Here is an 11981-nt window from a genome sequence, read left to right as displayed (position 1 = left end):
GCTAAGTGTATTATAAAAGCAATTACCTTTGGGAGGAAATTAACTCCACTGCGATTCTTTATAAGATAAAATATTTTATACGCATTTCAGTGTAGGATTTCAAACTTCATTTCTTTCATTTCTAATAATAGTATCGTCTTCAAATGCCATCCAACAGCGGTATTCTAATACATCACGTCTCGTAAATTTCACAAATATATCAATCTCTCTTTCACCCACACGAGGGCGATACAGGCACAAGTTTATACTTAACCTATGCTTGAATACCATCTTGAATCCTCTGCGTTATACTAGCGATAACCTTACACAATTTTATGAATTCTACGGTGCTGGGTTTGCTGCATTTTCCTTTTGCTTTCCGAGTTGCGGGTGTATGGTTTGTAAAGTAAAACTTAAAAGTCTGTTTGCCACAAAAACGTTTGGAACAAGCGATTGTCGACATAATAAAGGAACAATATGTGGCTGGATTAAGACTTTTGTTTTTGTAAAGGCTTTATCGTTCGATTTAGAATATTTAACTTTTTTTTAAATGAGAGATACGTGTAAATAATTAAAAAAACAATTTCCAAATCGTATTCCTGGCGTGAACTAAAATGGAAAAGTACGTTTTTGATGACGACATAAGAGCTTTAAATTAGCCGGTTGAAGATGACGATGCAAGTCAACTGCTTGTCTTTTAGACAGCCCTACGCAGGCTTCATACTGAACGGAATTAAAACGATTGAGACACGGTGGAGACCCCTGCTGTCTGAACTGAAAAACTGCACACTGGCTATTCACATTGCCCAGAGGGATTGGGAAGGGTCCGAGTGGAGAGAATTACTAACGGACGCTCTGAGCATAAGTCCGGCTCAAGTGGAGGAACTTCTTGACGCTGGTGAAAGATTTGGGCGAGGAGTTATAGCAGGTATGATTTTACTCCCGAAAATGATAAATCACGAACGTTTTCCTATCAAAGCCAAAGAAAACCAGGCTGAAATCAGTAAGTTGCAGTGAATCTTGCCTTTCCCAATGAGTGGTGTCTGTGTGTAACGTCTTGTCTCTGTCAAGGCCTGGTGGATGTAGGCGAGACCTGGCAGTGTCCGGAGAGCCTGGCCACTGACGACCTGCAGGACCTCCAGAGGAGAGCCGTGCTGCCCGGCCTGCAGGGGAAATATCTGACAGTGCTGTCCAGCCCTCGCTGGCTGAAGGAGCCGCTGTTCTCACGGGGACACAAGGATCTGTGGACAGTAGAAATCCCAATCCGTCTAATCCCTGCCCCTCCCACTCCTGGGCATTAGACCCTCTGCTTCCTCACATCATTTTTAAAATATTTTCAGGATGCACCGGAGTCTGCTGTCAGGATTTTGTGTTTAACTGGGTGGTGGCTCAATGTATTTCTTGCCTGGGGAAGCCAGGGTCAGGACAAACTTATTATTATTATTTTTTTAAAAGTCAGTGAGATGTTGGCAGCATAGTCTTTCTGATTTTTCTTTGTGCCAGTGTAAGTTTTAAATAAACTCAGAATTTTCATCTCGGGATTTTTTGTTTTGCAGCAGGATCTAGGCTTAATTCACTACAGAACACTGCAGATCTGTGGTACAGTTACTGACATATCATGCACACAAAACCCATACACAAAATAGGTGTTCATACTTGTTTTTCCAGGACAACCAGAAAGGATTCTTTTGAGTGTTTGTGCTTTGTTTTTTTAGGAAAAAATGTGCCAGTCAGCATGATAATTCTTGTAAAGTATATACATCAATTTCAAGATTTTCGGGCTTTATGTTTCTTCTACAGATGTTACTGAATAAATAAAAAAACACCATGTTTCAGTCTTTAATTTTAATGCATCTGATTAAAAAGGTAATAGGCCGGTAGTCCTCTAGTGTCTGGTGTTGGTTATTGTCAGGCCCTGCATGGAACACCAGCCTGAACTGCCTTATCCAGTGTTTGTGCCTGCTCCCATCTGGGCTTGTGCTTGTGTCACATATATTGTCTTCGTATAAAGTAGTTTTCTAATGCCTTCTCATCTTTGCATTTGCAATTTTCAGCATGTTGACAGATTTACCGTTACACATCGAACCTTTTTTATGAAAGCTTTCGTAAAATGTCACTTTTCTAAGCGTGTGTGGTGAGCTTTTTTTCTTAATTTTGTTTTTTTACCTGAAATGCAAAAGATGACTCCAGAAAATAAGACTTTTAATTCGTGTTTATAACTGGTATTAGCTTTTATTGTGTTTGCAACTGTCTGGTGTTTCCAATTTAACTCTTTATTATTCTCAGCATTTTAAAGACGGTACCAGTGAGATTAAAATTAAGATAAATTCTCCAATTAAAAGTTGTTTTTTTTTATATTTATGTTCTTACAATAGCATATTTTACTACTATGCGTTTGCATTTGTCAACTGATGACGCTTTTACTATTGTGACGTCAGCATTATGACCTAACCTTACGCCTGGATCATTTCTTTGTGATGTCTGGTAAAAAATAAACATATTATCTGGTCAACTTTTAACTTCATTTCAGTCTGGCTAAGGCCGGGAACCCCATCTGTTTCTGGAGATGTTATATTTAACATGGCAGCAAGCATAAAACTTGAAGATAACAGAATGGAGGTCGATTCGGGCTTATCTAAATTGACACCCAGCACTTCTTCGGTTAGGACCGAGAAAGATTCAAATAACGGAAAAGCTACTAAGCCACCGGTCTTCCAATGCGTGGCGCCCATTTGCGACCAGTCGGGGGCTGGCGACCTGGAGCTGATGCGGTCGGTGCTGGAAGAGAACGCTCTGCAGCTGCTGACCCACGAATCCGTGCTGAAGAAGCCGCGGCTGGAGCCGTGCGAGGAGCGAGGCCAGCTGGCCGCCCTCCCTTTCCCCCGCAAACTGTGGCAGATCGTCGACAGCGACCGATTTAAATCCATCAAGTGGGACCAGGATGGAAACTACGTGGTCCTCGACGAGGAGCTGTTTAAAACGGAGGTTTTGGAAAGGAAAGGCTGCCAACGGATCTTCGAAACCGACTGCGTTAAAAGTTTTATCCGTCAGCTTAACCTCTACGGCTTCACCAAAGTTCGTCTCGACCCTCACAGGTCGGCTTCCCTGGCAGATTTCCTGGCTCAGGAGAAGGAGGCAGTGATGCTGTCGAAGGTAAAGTAGCTGGAGGCTGTGTTATGCTCTCCAGCTATTTGATGATCAAACGTAATCGCGTAAAAGTATTGCAAAGTTCAACTTTTGGTGTAGAGACTTGCGAACCTTAACAAGTTAATTGCCCATTATAGTCTTTTATTTCTTGTATTCACTTACCTGCGCACGTCTTAATTCGGATTGTTTTTTATTTCAGTTTCAGTTTTACTACAACCCTAATTTCCGAAGAGGGTTCCCAGACCTCCTCACAAGAATGAAGCGGCGAATCGGAATTAAAAATGCGCTGTCGGTTAGTTTCGGCGAGGACGCGGACGCCAACGCAGCAGGGCAATCGACAGGAGCAACGTCGGCAGGCCCGAAAGAGGGGGCGACCACAAGCGCCGAAAAGCCACCGGAAAACAAAGGGGTCACTGTCGGGGTGCCCTGTCCACCCCCTGCACTTTCCGCAAGTCAGGGATCCAACAGCGCTCCCAAAACGGCGGTCAGTGGAGATGCGCAATTAGCCAAAGCTGTTGGTAGCAGAGCCCTTCAGCTGCCCCAGTCCTCGTCCCTGCCGGTTGGCCAGCCTGTCCGCGCTGACAGTTTGCCCCTAGAGCCCAGCAGCGCACCAGCCACGACCGCCTCGATTTATCACTGGATGCCCCCCGTCCCAGCCTCCGGCTTCGGCCAGCTGACGCCCTTCCCTTCGTTCCCACCGGCCTACCCGGATATCGCGATAGCGCAGGCCTACCTGGCCAGCTGGCTGCCCCTTTGCAACCCGTGGTTCTCGATGCCCATGATGGCGGCTGCCTCTGCCTTCTCCATGTCCGCACGGTCCTGCACGCCGCGGGCCCCCACGCCTCCGCACCACCACTGCGCCAGCTGCAACTGCGCCCGAAACCCCGACGGTACTCCTGCCTCCCGGCCGGCCCAGTGAAGGACCCCAGCGAGATGCTCACTCTATATAAACCTTTCCAGATTGATAATAAAAGCTCTTCATTTAAATTCCCGTTTCATTATTTCCTTTTATAATTCACCTTTAAAATAATTCAAAACGGCTTTTTTTTCGATATAGACGTTACGTATATTCAGTTATGGGACTGAGGCGTTTATTGTTACTATTCAAGACCGCAGGGTCACACCTGGGACTGAAGTGGGGTTGGTATGTTTGAGTGAGGTACCTGTATTGCGCTCAGAGTAGTAATGTCAGTAAATGTCCTGCTGTATAAATGAGTCTCCAGGCCTTCACTGGAAATTAGAATTTGTCTCCAAATGGCTTTCCCAGTGATATGAAAAGTCACAATAGGCACCATCGTGGCTTTGACAGCTGTAACCATAGAAACGGAATGATAAGTTTATTGTCCGAGGGAATCACGATTGCTTTAGATGCTGCGATGCCCGTTTGTGTGATGTCTTTTCATAGGTGTGAATGTTATTACGTGAACTAAAACATGGTTAAATGCAATGCAGGTAGCAATTTACATATATCGCATATATTATTATACCGAGCTTCAGAATTAAACTACAACATGCATTTCTGCTTTAGAAAAAAAATAGATTTTTGAATATTAAAATGTTTCGACGAAACTTTCTCACTTACTCTTTATGTAAAGAAGGGCCAGTAGCAGGAGCAATAACTTAGGTTTTTTTCCTTATTTAACATCGGGTGAAGGCAGAGGTGAAACCCAATTAGACCAGCAAGTGGCTCACTGTAGATCTCTTCCTCAATCGCTGTTAATCACATGGAGGCTTGTCACCGATACAGTGGGCTTTAGAAACGTTTTTTTTTTTAATTGTGCCAGATGTATCAACTCGTTGAACCTTAATCTTTCAGCGAACTGTGTTGAAAAAATCAGGCTTTAAAATAATTTTGCCACACACTTTCCCGTTTAGGGAAATAAAGATGTTAATCTGGGGTGTAACGCGTGACGACAACAAAAAGTAATTCGATTTTTTATGTTTCACGAAATAAAAGCTCGGTGTCTATGGATAACGAGTAATAAAATAAGAAGGGAGTGAAGCCGGTGACACTTTTTAGGGTGCTTTCTGTTTCATGAGCGATCCCTGGAGCTCTTACCTCACCAAGGATTATAAAGCATGCTGGGCTTTGCCGCAGATTTTATTTAAAACAATCAATTCCTAGAAATTCAAATCAGTTCAAGAACCAAAACTGCCTGCTGAGTTATAAACCTATACTGAGGTATAATATTAGCAGCTGATTCTGCAAATATTCTGAATCCACGATTTAATCGAGACAGGAAAAAATATAGCATCGCCTGGTGGGAATGTTTTTTTTTAAATACAGCCCAGTGTTGTATTGATTTGATCAAGTTTTATTTCGCATTCGGTTTTGCCTTTTTCCTTCACTTACATTATGAACTACAGTGCATCAGACATTATTTAGTTCATGAGTTTATTTAAACGTGCAAAACTCAGCTGAACTGGCTAATAAATGGGCCCGTTTTGATGAAAGGTACAGTATCAACCCTCCGTTTTATTTTAGATCTCCACTCTCCCTCTGTTTTCCTAAGAAAATTATTATTGGTAAGAGGTCACTATGATGCCTCATGCTCTTTACTGGAGTGTGCTGTGCTTGACAGGGCAATCAATACTGCATAATTTACGTTAAAGTATGCCATTAATAATCAGAGAACATTGAATTTGCAATAAAGGGAGAAATATAATTAAACACATTTTACACCAGCTTTACTCAGCCAGAAAAAACACAGCAAGGCTGCCGTTTTTCAAACGACATTTCCGAGATTTGCCTGTTTGATAGTCTAATAAGGGGATACATTTTATTTTGCTAATCACCTTCTGCCAAAATGTAACGATACCACTTCTTTTTTTAATGAAACGTGAAGCCACGTGTAAATGAACAAAAAGATCCAGGTAATCTCTGTGATTGAATCTCTTCAGGAAAGTGTTTAATTGATCGGCTGACCTGCACTGCTAACGGAATAACGGCGCATTCCTGACTGCGTTTCTCATCAGTAATGTCATGTTGCGTGTTCCATTTAAGATGTCAGGAAAACATTTCTGTTTTTTTAGAGTAATTAAAACTGGGGTCATGGAGAGTCCACGAAAGGACACTGTAAAATAATCAATTTGTAAAGACTTGGAACACATGAGTGTTTGATCAATTAGTGTGTTAATTGGCTCAATTCAATCAGGAACAGACAGCTGTGATCCTTGAGTAGTATATAGTTTGTATATTCACTTCCAGTGCTTTCTACACTACTTTTCTATTTATATTTGTCCAACTTAACTTGACAAATCCTAGCAATATTTTTCCAAGTGTTTAGAAACAAATACTTTAAGGGTGATGCAGACCTCTTACTGTATTTTGGCTCTCCAGGACCATGAATGTCCATCCCTGTAGGATTACTGCAGGAAACATGAAAGAAAAGAAATCAGCATCAACTTGAGTGAAATCAGAATGAAGGTTTTTCTTCCTGCCTCATTCTGAAATAAGGTACATATCTTTATTTCACCAAGATAAGACTACTGTCCTGACTTATGTACTGTACCAGGGTCCCTTTTACAGTACTGTGAAACATGCTTCAGTATTTCCAGAACTGAGCAGTTTATGTGCAAACTACAAGTACTCCGTGTCAGCATTTTAGTTCTATGCTGTGTAAACAGCAGTGGCTCCCTGTGACATTCAGAGGGGATTTGCAATGGATTCTCCTGTTCAGTTATAAAGCACTGAATGCTCTGTCCCCAGGTAACCTGAAGGATATATTGCATGAGTATAGTCTATCTCTTAACTTGAGATTGGCTGATTCAGGGCTTTTTACATTGTTGAAGACCAGGCTCCACACATATGGGGTGATAGAGCCTTCTTGTGTGCAAATCCTCAAGTGTGGTATTTTTCCAAATCCTTCAGAGAATCTGGAGCTGTGCACATTTTTAAAGCTTTCTTAAAGATGCATCTTTCATATTGAGAGGCACCAGAACAGAAAAAAAGTTTTTGAACCAATATCACTTGCTTACGAGATTTATTTGGTTTTATCTGTGTATTGTTATTATTTCTTCATAGTATTACATGTATACCAATACTATTGTAACAGTTATAAATTAAATGTGTTATTTAGACATACATGTAAACAGTGAAGCCCTACCTTGAGCACAGTTTTAAAAGTTAACATTATTTAAGTCTTTTTGTTTACTGACGTATGCCATTTGTAGCCAGAAACACGTCGCAGAATTATTTGGCATCAGTTCTTCTATGACTTTGTTTCTTTTGTATATCAACATTGGTCACAAAGGATAATTTCGGGACATGTTTTTACATGGAGAATGATACCAATTACTTACCTGGTAAGCCCACATCAAAGTATTTCTCCCTTATACCATTTTCCTTCTGCTGCTTCCTCAGATATTAGTTTCTAAAGTATGTATTTCCTCGTTTTATCTTGCATTACTTGGATATCTGTTGGAGTTATTCTTTTAATCATACTTACAGCAGATTCTGTATTCTTTGCTGTCTCATCACATGTAGCTTCAGGACATCACATCACTTTCATCAGCATAGAGGGAAAGTGCTGTAATCCACAGATTAGTTTTGTTACTCATTAAAATCTATGTGACATGCATATTTTATTCCTGGCTTTCTTACTAAAACATGATTTTAAAATGCTGAGGTGGTGGCTAGAGTGTATCCTCTGAATAGCAATATGGAATCTAGAATATGAATTGGGTGATATGTGAATCTGATCTTAAAATCTTAACCCGAGAAAGAGAAGAACTGGTCATGTTTTCGGAGGGAGGTGTACTAAAAATAATGGGTCTTAATGATAATGGAGAATTCTGTCCTCCACGCATCCCACCATTTTTTAACTTCTAATACAGGGTCATGGGTTAGCCAGAGCCTATCCCAGCAAGCAAGGCAGGACACCTCCTGGGAGGGATGCCAGTCCATCACAGAACACGCACACAACCACAGACACACATGCTGACACTAAGGCCAATTTTCCCAGAAGCCATTTAACCTACCAGCATGTCTTTAGGAAACTTTTGAGGAAACCAGAGACCCAGAAACCCATATGAACATACAAACTCCACACAGAGAGAACCTCAGGAATCTCATATTTAGTATATTATGTTAGATTCCTTTCAGAAAATGAAGGAGATGCATTTTTCAATATTCTCACCATGTATCCATTGTTGTTGGATAGGCTCCAGCAATACTGAATTAGATGCAGCAGTTAGAAAATGGATAGATGGATGGATATTTTTCAATATCCTGGAAGTGTGCTAGTTTTATTACATTTAATAACTTTTTTAATAATTTCATATATGTGTTAATGTGAATGATACTTTTCTGAGTGTGTCTCTTTTGATGGTACCAGAATTTTCATAGGCCTACAGAGCCAGATACACAAACCTCCCTAAGGGAAAGAGCACAGAAGCAGGGGGTACAGTGAAGATAAGGATATTCAGTCTGTCTTGATTATTTTGCTGTTGGTAGTTTATCCAGGAGGAGCTATATGCAGCGTATTGGAGGAAATGTTAAATTTTCATTTCTTCTGTGCTAATTGGAAATGTACGATGCAGCAGCAAACTCTCATAATGTTAAACAGTTGGTTCTGAATATTAAATTCAGTGTTAATTTATCCAGTGTTCAATATTTAATTCATATGGTTTATTTAGTCTTTCGCTGCATGCATTGTAAATATAACTAACAATTCATAGAATTTAGCCACTGATGTTTCCCATTTTTACAAAGTACCGACATCCCTAAGGTATCTACTTGTCTACCGCTCTTAGCTTCTTAGATCCCGATCAAGGCTGGGCCTGGTCAGTACTGGGACAGGAGATCTGCAAGGAAAACCAGGCTGCTGCTGAACATAGTGCTGGTGGACCAGGAGGTGGCGCTGTTTTCCCTTGATCAAAATTCCTGACCCAGTTCCTCAGTGCCTTGAAAGAGTACATTGTGTTTTTTGGGGGTGCTGTCTTTGGGATTAGACTCCTTGAGTGTAGGTTTTGATTCCCTTGGTTATTAAATTTCCCTTGGCTCTGTTCATAAAAGTAGAGGTTAAACCCCAGTGTCCTGACCAGATTCCACCATCATTTTTTAAATTTGTGAAGTAAAGGCTCACTGCTTTTCCCGTTTTGCTGTGTAGTGGGGTTGCTGGTGCAGCATGGCTGCAGAGAGAATACTATACAGCGTGGAAACTTACCTTACCTTCCTGATTACACACACCTGAAATTGTGTTCAGCCTCATAAAATAAACAGTCATACATGAAAGAAAAGAATGTCTACTCTCACAGCTAATTTGAGTGTTGACATTCTTGATCTTAAAGGCTGTACATATAGATTTATGTGTATTTCATAGTTATTAAATGTTATATTTATCTGTCGTAATTTTGTCAGAAAAGAACGACTGAACATTACTCTGTAGAAAAAGTCATTGCTTTGGATCAAGCCTGTATTTGCAAGAACAGGGCCTCTGAGGACAAGGCATAGCAGTGCAATCCATTATACAGTGCAGACACAGGCATTAATAATAATCCCTTAGTCACATTATTGCTTAAACCTTCAATCAACAGAGCTGCGGTTGTGCTTGTAGATGGCTCAAATACAGTATGTAGTATATTGCATGCCTGAAAATGGGTTTTGCAGTTTGAGAAAGGGCATTACAGCTGTCAGAATAGAATTGTCTTGGTCTCTTAAGACTTGTTCTTACTGCAAATCTTTTAGTCTTTTCATTGTTATTATGTTTCGTGATACTACCACAATTATTCAACCTTAAGATCGGGGTCAGGTAACAATCGAAGGGGTTGTGACAGGCACATATTTCACATAAAGGTTTATATTGTGGAGTGTTTCTATTTAACAACAATACTAATATCTATGTTGTAATACTAATAAGTATTTTAAAAATATTTTACTTTTGTAGGACACTTTTGAACATGAGCAATGAGCAATACATGAACATGAGCAATACAGGTTCTGGCTAAGCCCCAGATGAAATGCACAATGATAGAAAACCCCTGTCTTTCACGTGATTAATGAATAATGATTAAGTGATTAATATGACCAAGTGTTGCTCTTCTGTACCTTGATCCAGGTTAATGCCACTTTAAATCAACAGTGCTTTAAATTAATTAAATCAATGAAATAAGAATAGGGGTCTGATAGAATGCAGAATGGCAAAATAAAAATGAAAAAGAATTCATCTTAAATTTTATTACAGGTTAGCTGCAGTGTACGGACCTCTTGTATTGTTTGGCAAAAGCCTCTTTAATTCTTTAGATACCATTTTTGCATAATGTAATCCTTAAAGATTTATGAAAAAACAAAATACATTTTTTTCCCAAAACTGCATTACTCATGCCTTTTACAAACTCATCTTAACCAGTGTGTTAGGGAGTCAGATAAGGGAATATAAGAGGAAATGACATATGTCTTGAGCTTACCCCAGAAATGTAATCTTTAATATACTTTACTTCATACAACGGTGGGAGACAGGTTTACATTTTATACAAAAGCTGGAATTAACTTTTAATGAAAATATGCAGTGTGGAAAAAAGAAACTGCAACCTGTCTTATCCCAAAATTCTAAAGGAGAACAGAAACTTCTGGAAAAGTCTTGTACCCTCCACAGCTTTAATTAATACAATACTGACGTCCCCTGAGAGGGGGAGAAACGAGACTGGAGCAAAGCTTTGGAAAACCTGGTTGTCTGGCTGTTTATTAATCATGCTGGACAGTGATTCCTGTAACTGCTATCATAGTGATTTTGAATTAAATATTAAATATCCCAGATTCATTTTATTTCAAAAGTTTTTTGGAAAAAAAGGAAATACCTACTAAGCTCTACATAATCATAAAATAATAATAATAATAGCCATGACATTATTTTGAAATGTGCTGTGCTGCTTGGGTGATGGACTTCAGACACAATTGCAGTATTTAAAGAAACTTTATTAAACATTTAAGGAACATGCTGAATACTGGCCCTATACCCCTTCAACTTTTCTTTCTAACAATATATACCTGCGTGCTGACTTTGTAAAGAGCTGCTCCAAGTACGGTGCCTCATTAAGTACAAACATTAACAAGTTTTCGACAAAATGTATTTAAGTCTTCTGTACATAATACCCTATACAAATTAAATTGTGCTAACAGGCAAATTGAACTTCAATATGCACTCAAAATGGGCCTGCATGCTAATTTGCTCTAGATTTGCTCTATTCCTAGAGTGCAAAATCGCAGGTTTAGTAGTGTAAGTGTAAATCACAGTGATTGATATTTTTCCATTTAGCAAAATAGGGAAAATAAACCTTAGCAAGCAATTAGCACTTTCCTGTACATGACAGACATCATCGACATTGCCAATTAAAGCTTTTAATTAGCAGCTACCTGTGTGTGAAAATCTCCCAGGTGCTTTGGATGTCTTACTTATACTTTGGATGTACTTTTAAAGTTAATGCCAGGAGTGAGGACACTGTAAACTACAGACATCATAAATTATTATTCTCAGTCTTGGAGTCAAAGGGCTGCAGACTATAAGAAAACTGGGGTATAAGATGTGAAGCTAGTCATGAGGAGGAGACAGGAGAGCAGACACGATGCAAGGCATGAGCCTGAAACTATCAAATTACATGGATTCTGAAGCTTGTGGTCACTGTAATAGTTATACACATACAGCAGTAGCCCTGCTACATTAAAGTGAACCACTCTGACATACACGTGATATGAATATGACACAGCACCATACACAAAAATTAGGAGGCACTGTATTATGTAGGTTACACTGGGTCCTTGCATGTGAAGCTGGACTAGCAGCTGCTGCTTATTCAGAGGTCTGATGTGAAGACCACAGACCGTGCTCTGGGAATACTGAACCGTTCTGTGTTGTCTA

At 39.9% G+C, this 11981-nt stretch overlaps 2 protein-coding genes across 2 annotated transcripts; both read left to right on the top strand.

Annotated features, from left to right (window-relative positions):
- The first annotated feature begins 266 nt into the window (after window positions 1-266).
- Window positions 267-1817, top strand: LOC148828603 (protein EOLA1). Its single transcript, XM_088925484.1, has 2 exons — window positions 267-907; window positions 1051-1817. The coding sequence occupies exons 1-2, from the start codon at window positions 649-651 to the stop codon at window positions 1278-1280; spliced, it is 489 nt and encodes a 162-aa protein (XP_088781610.1). The 5' UTR covers window positions 267-648; the 3' UTR covers window positions 1281-1817.
- Window positions 1818-2559: 742 nt separating this feature from the next.
- LOC148828602 (heat shock transcription factor, Y-linked-like) lies at window positions 2560-4045 on the top strand. Its single transcript, XM_088925483.1, has 2 exons — window positions 2560-3132; window positions 3326-4045. Exons 1-2 carry the CDS (start codon window positions 2560-2562, stop codon window positions 4043-4045), a joined length of 1293 nt encoding a protein of 430 aa, XP_088781609.1.
- Window positions 4046-11981: the final 7936 nt, after the last annotated feature.

Source organism: Atractosteus spatula, chromosome 9 (assembly GCF_055471065.1).
Source record: "Atractosteus spatula isolate fAtrSpa1 chromosome 9, fAtrSpa1.hap1, whole genome shotgun sequence".
In the NCBI taxonomy this organism is placed as follows: Eukaryota; Metazoa; Chordata; class Actinopteri; order Semionotiformes; family Lepisosteidae; genus Atractosteus; species Atractosteus spatula.
The sequence above is the reverse complement of the archived record's forward strand: the minus strand, read 5'-3'. Positions and strand labels throughout refer to the sequence as shown.

Bases quoted from the DNA above. Each gene is read 5' to 3' on its own strand.
- LOC148828603 (XM_088925484.1), top strand. From the start codon at position 649: ATGACGATGCAAGTCAACTGCTTGTCTTTTAGACAGCCCTACGCAGGC. The intron at 908-1,050 runs GTATGATTTTAC...GTCTCTGTCAAG, and splicing joins TGGGCGAGGAGTTATAGCAG to GCCTGGTGGATGTAGGCGAG.
- LOC148828602 (XM_088925483.1), top strand. From the start codon at position 2,560: ATGGCAGCAAGCATAAAACTTGAAGATAACAGAATGGAGGTCGATTCG. The intron at 3,133-3,325 runs GTAAAGTAGCTG...TTTTTATTTCAG, and splicing joins AGGCAGTGATGCTGTCGAAG to TTTCAGTTTTACTACAACCC.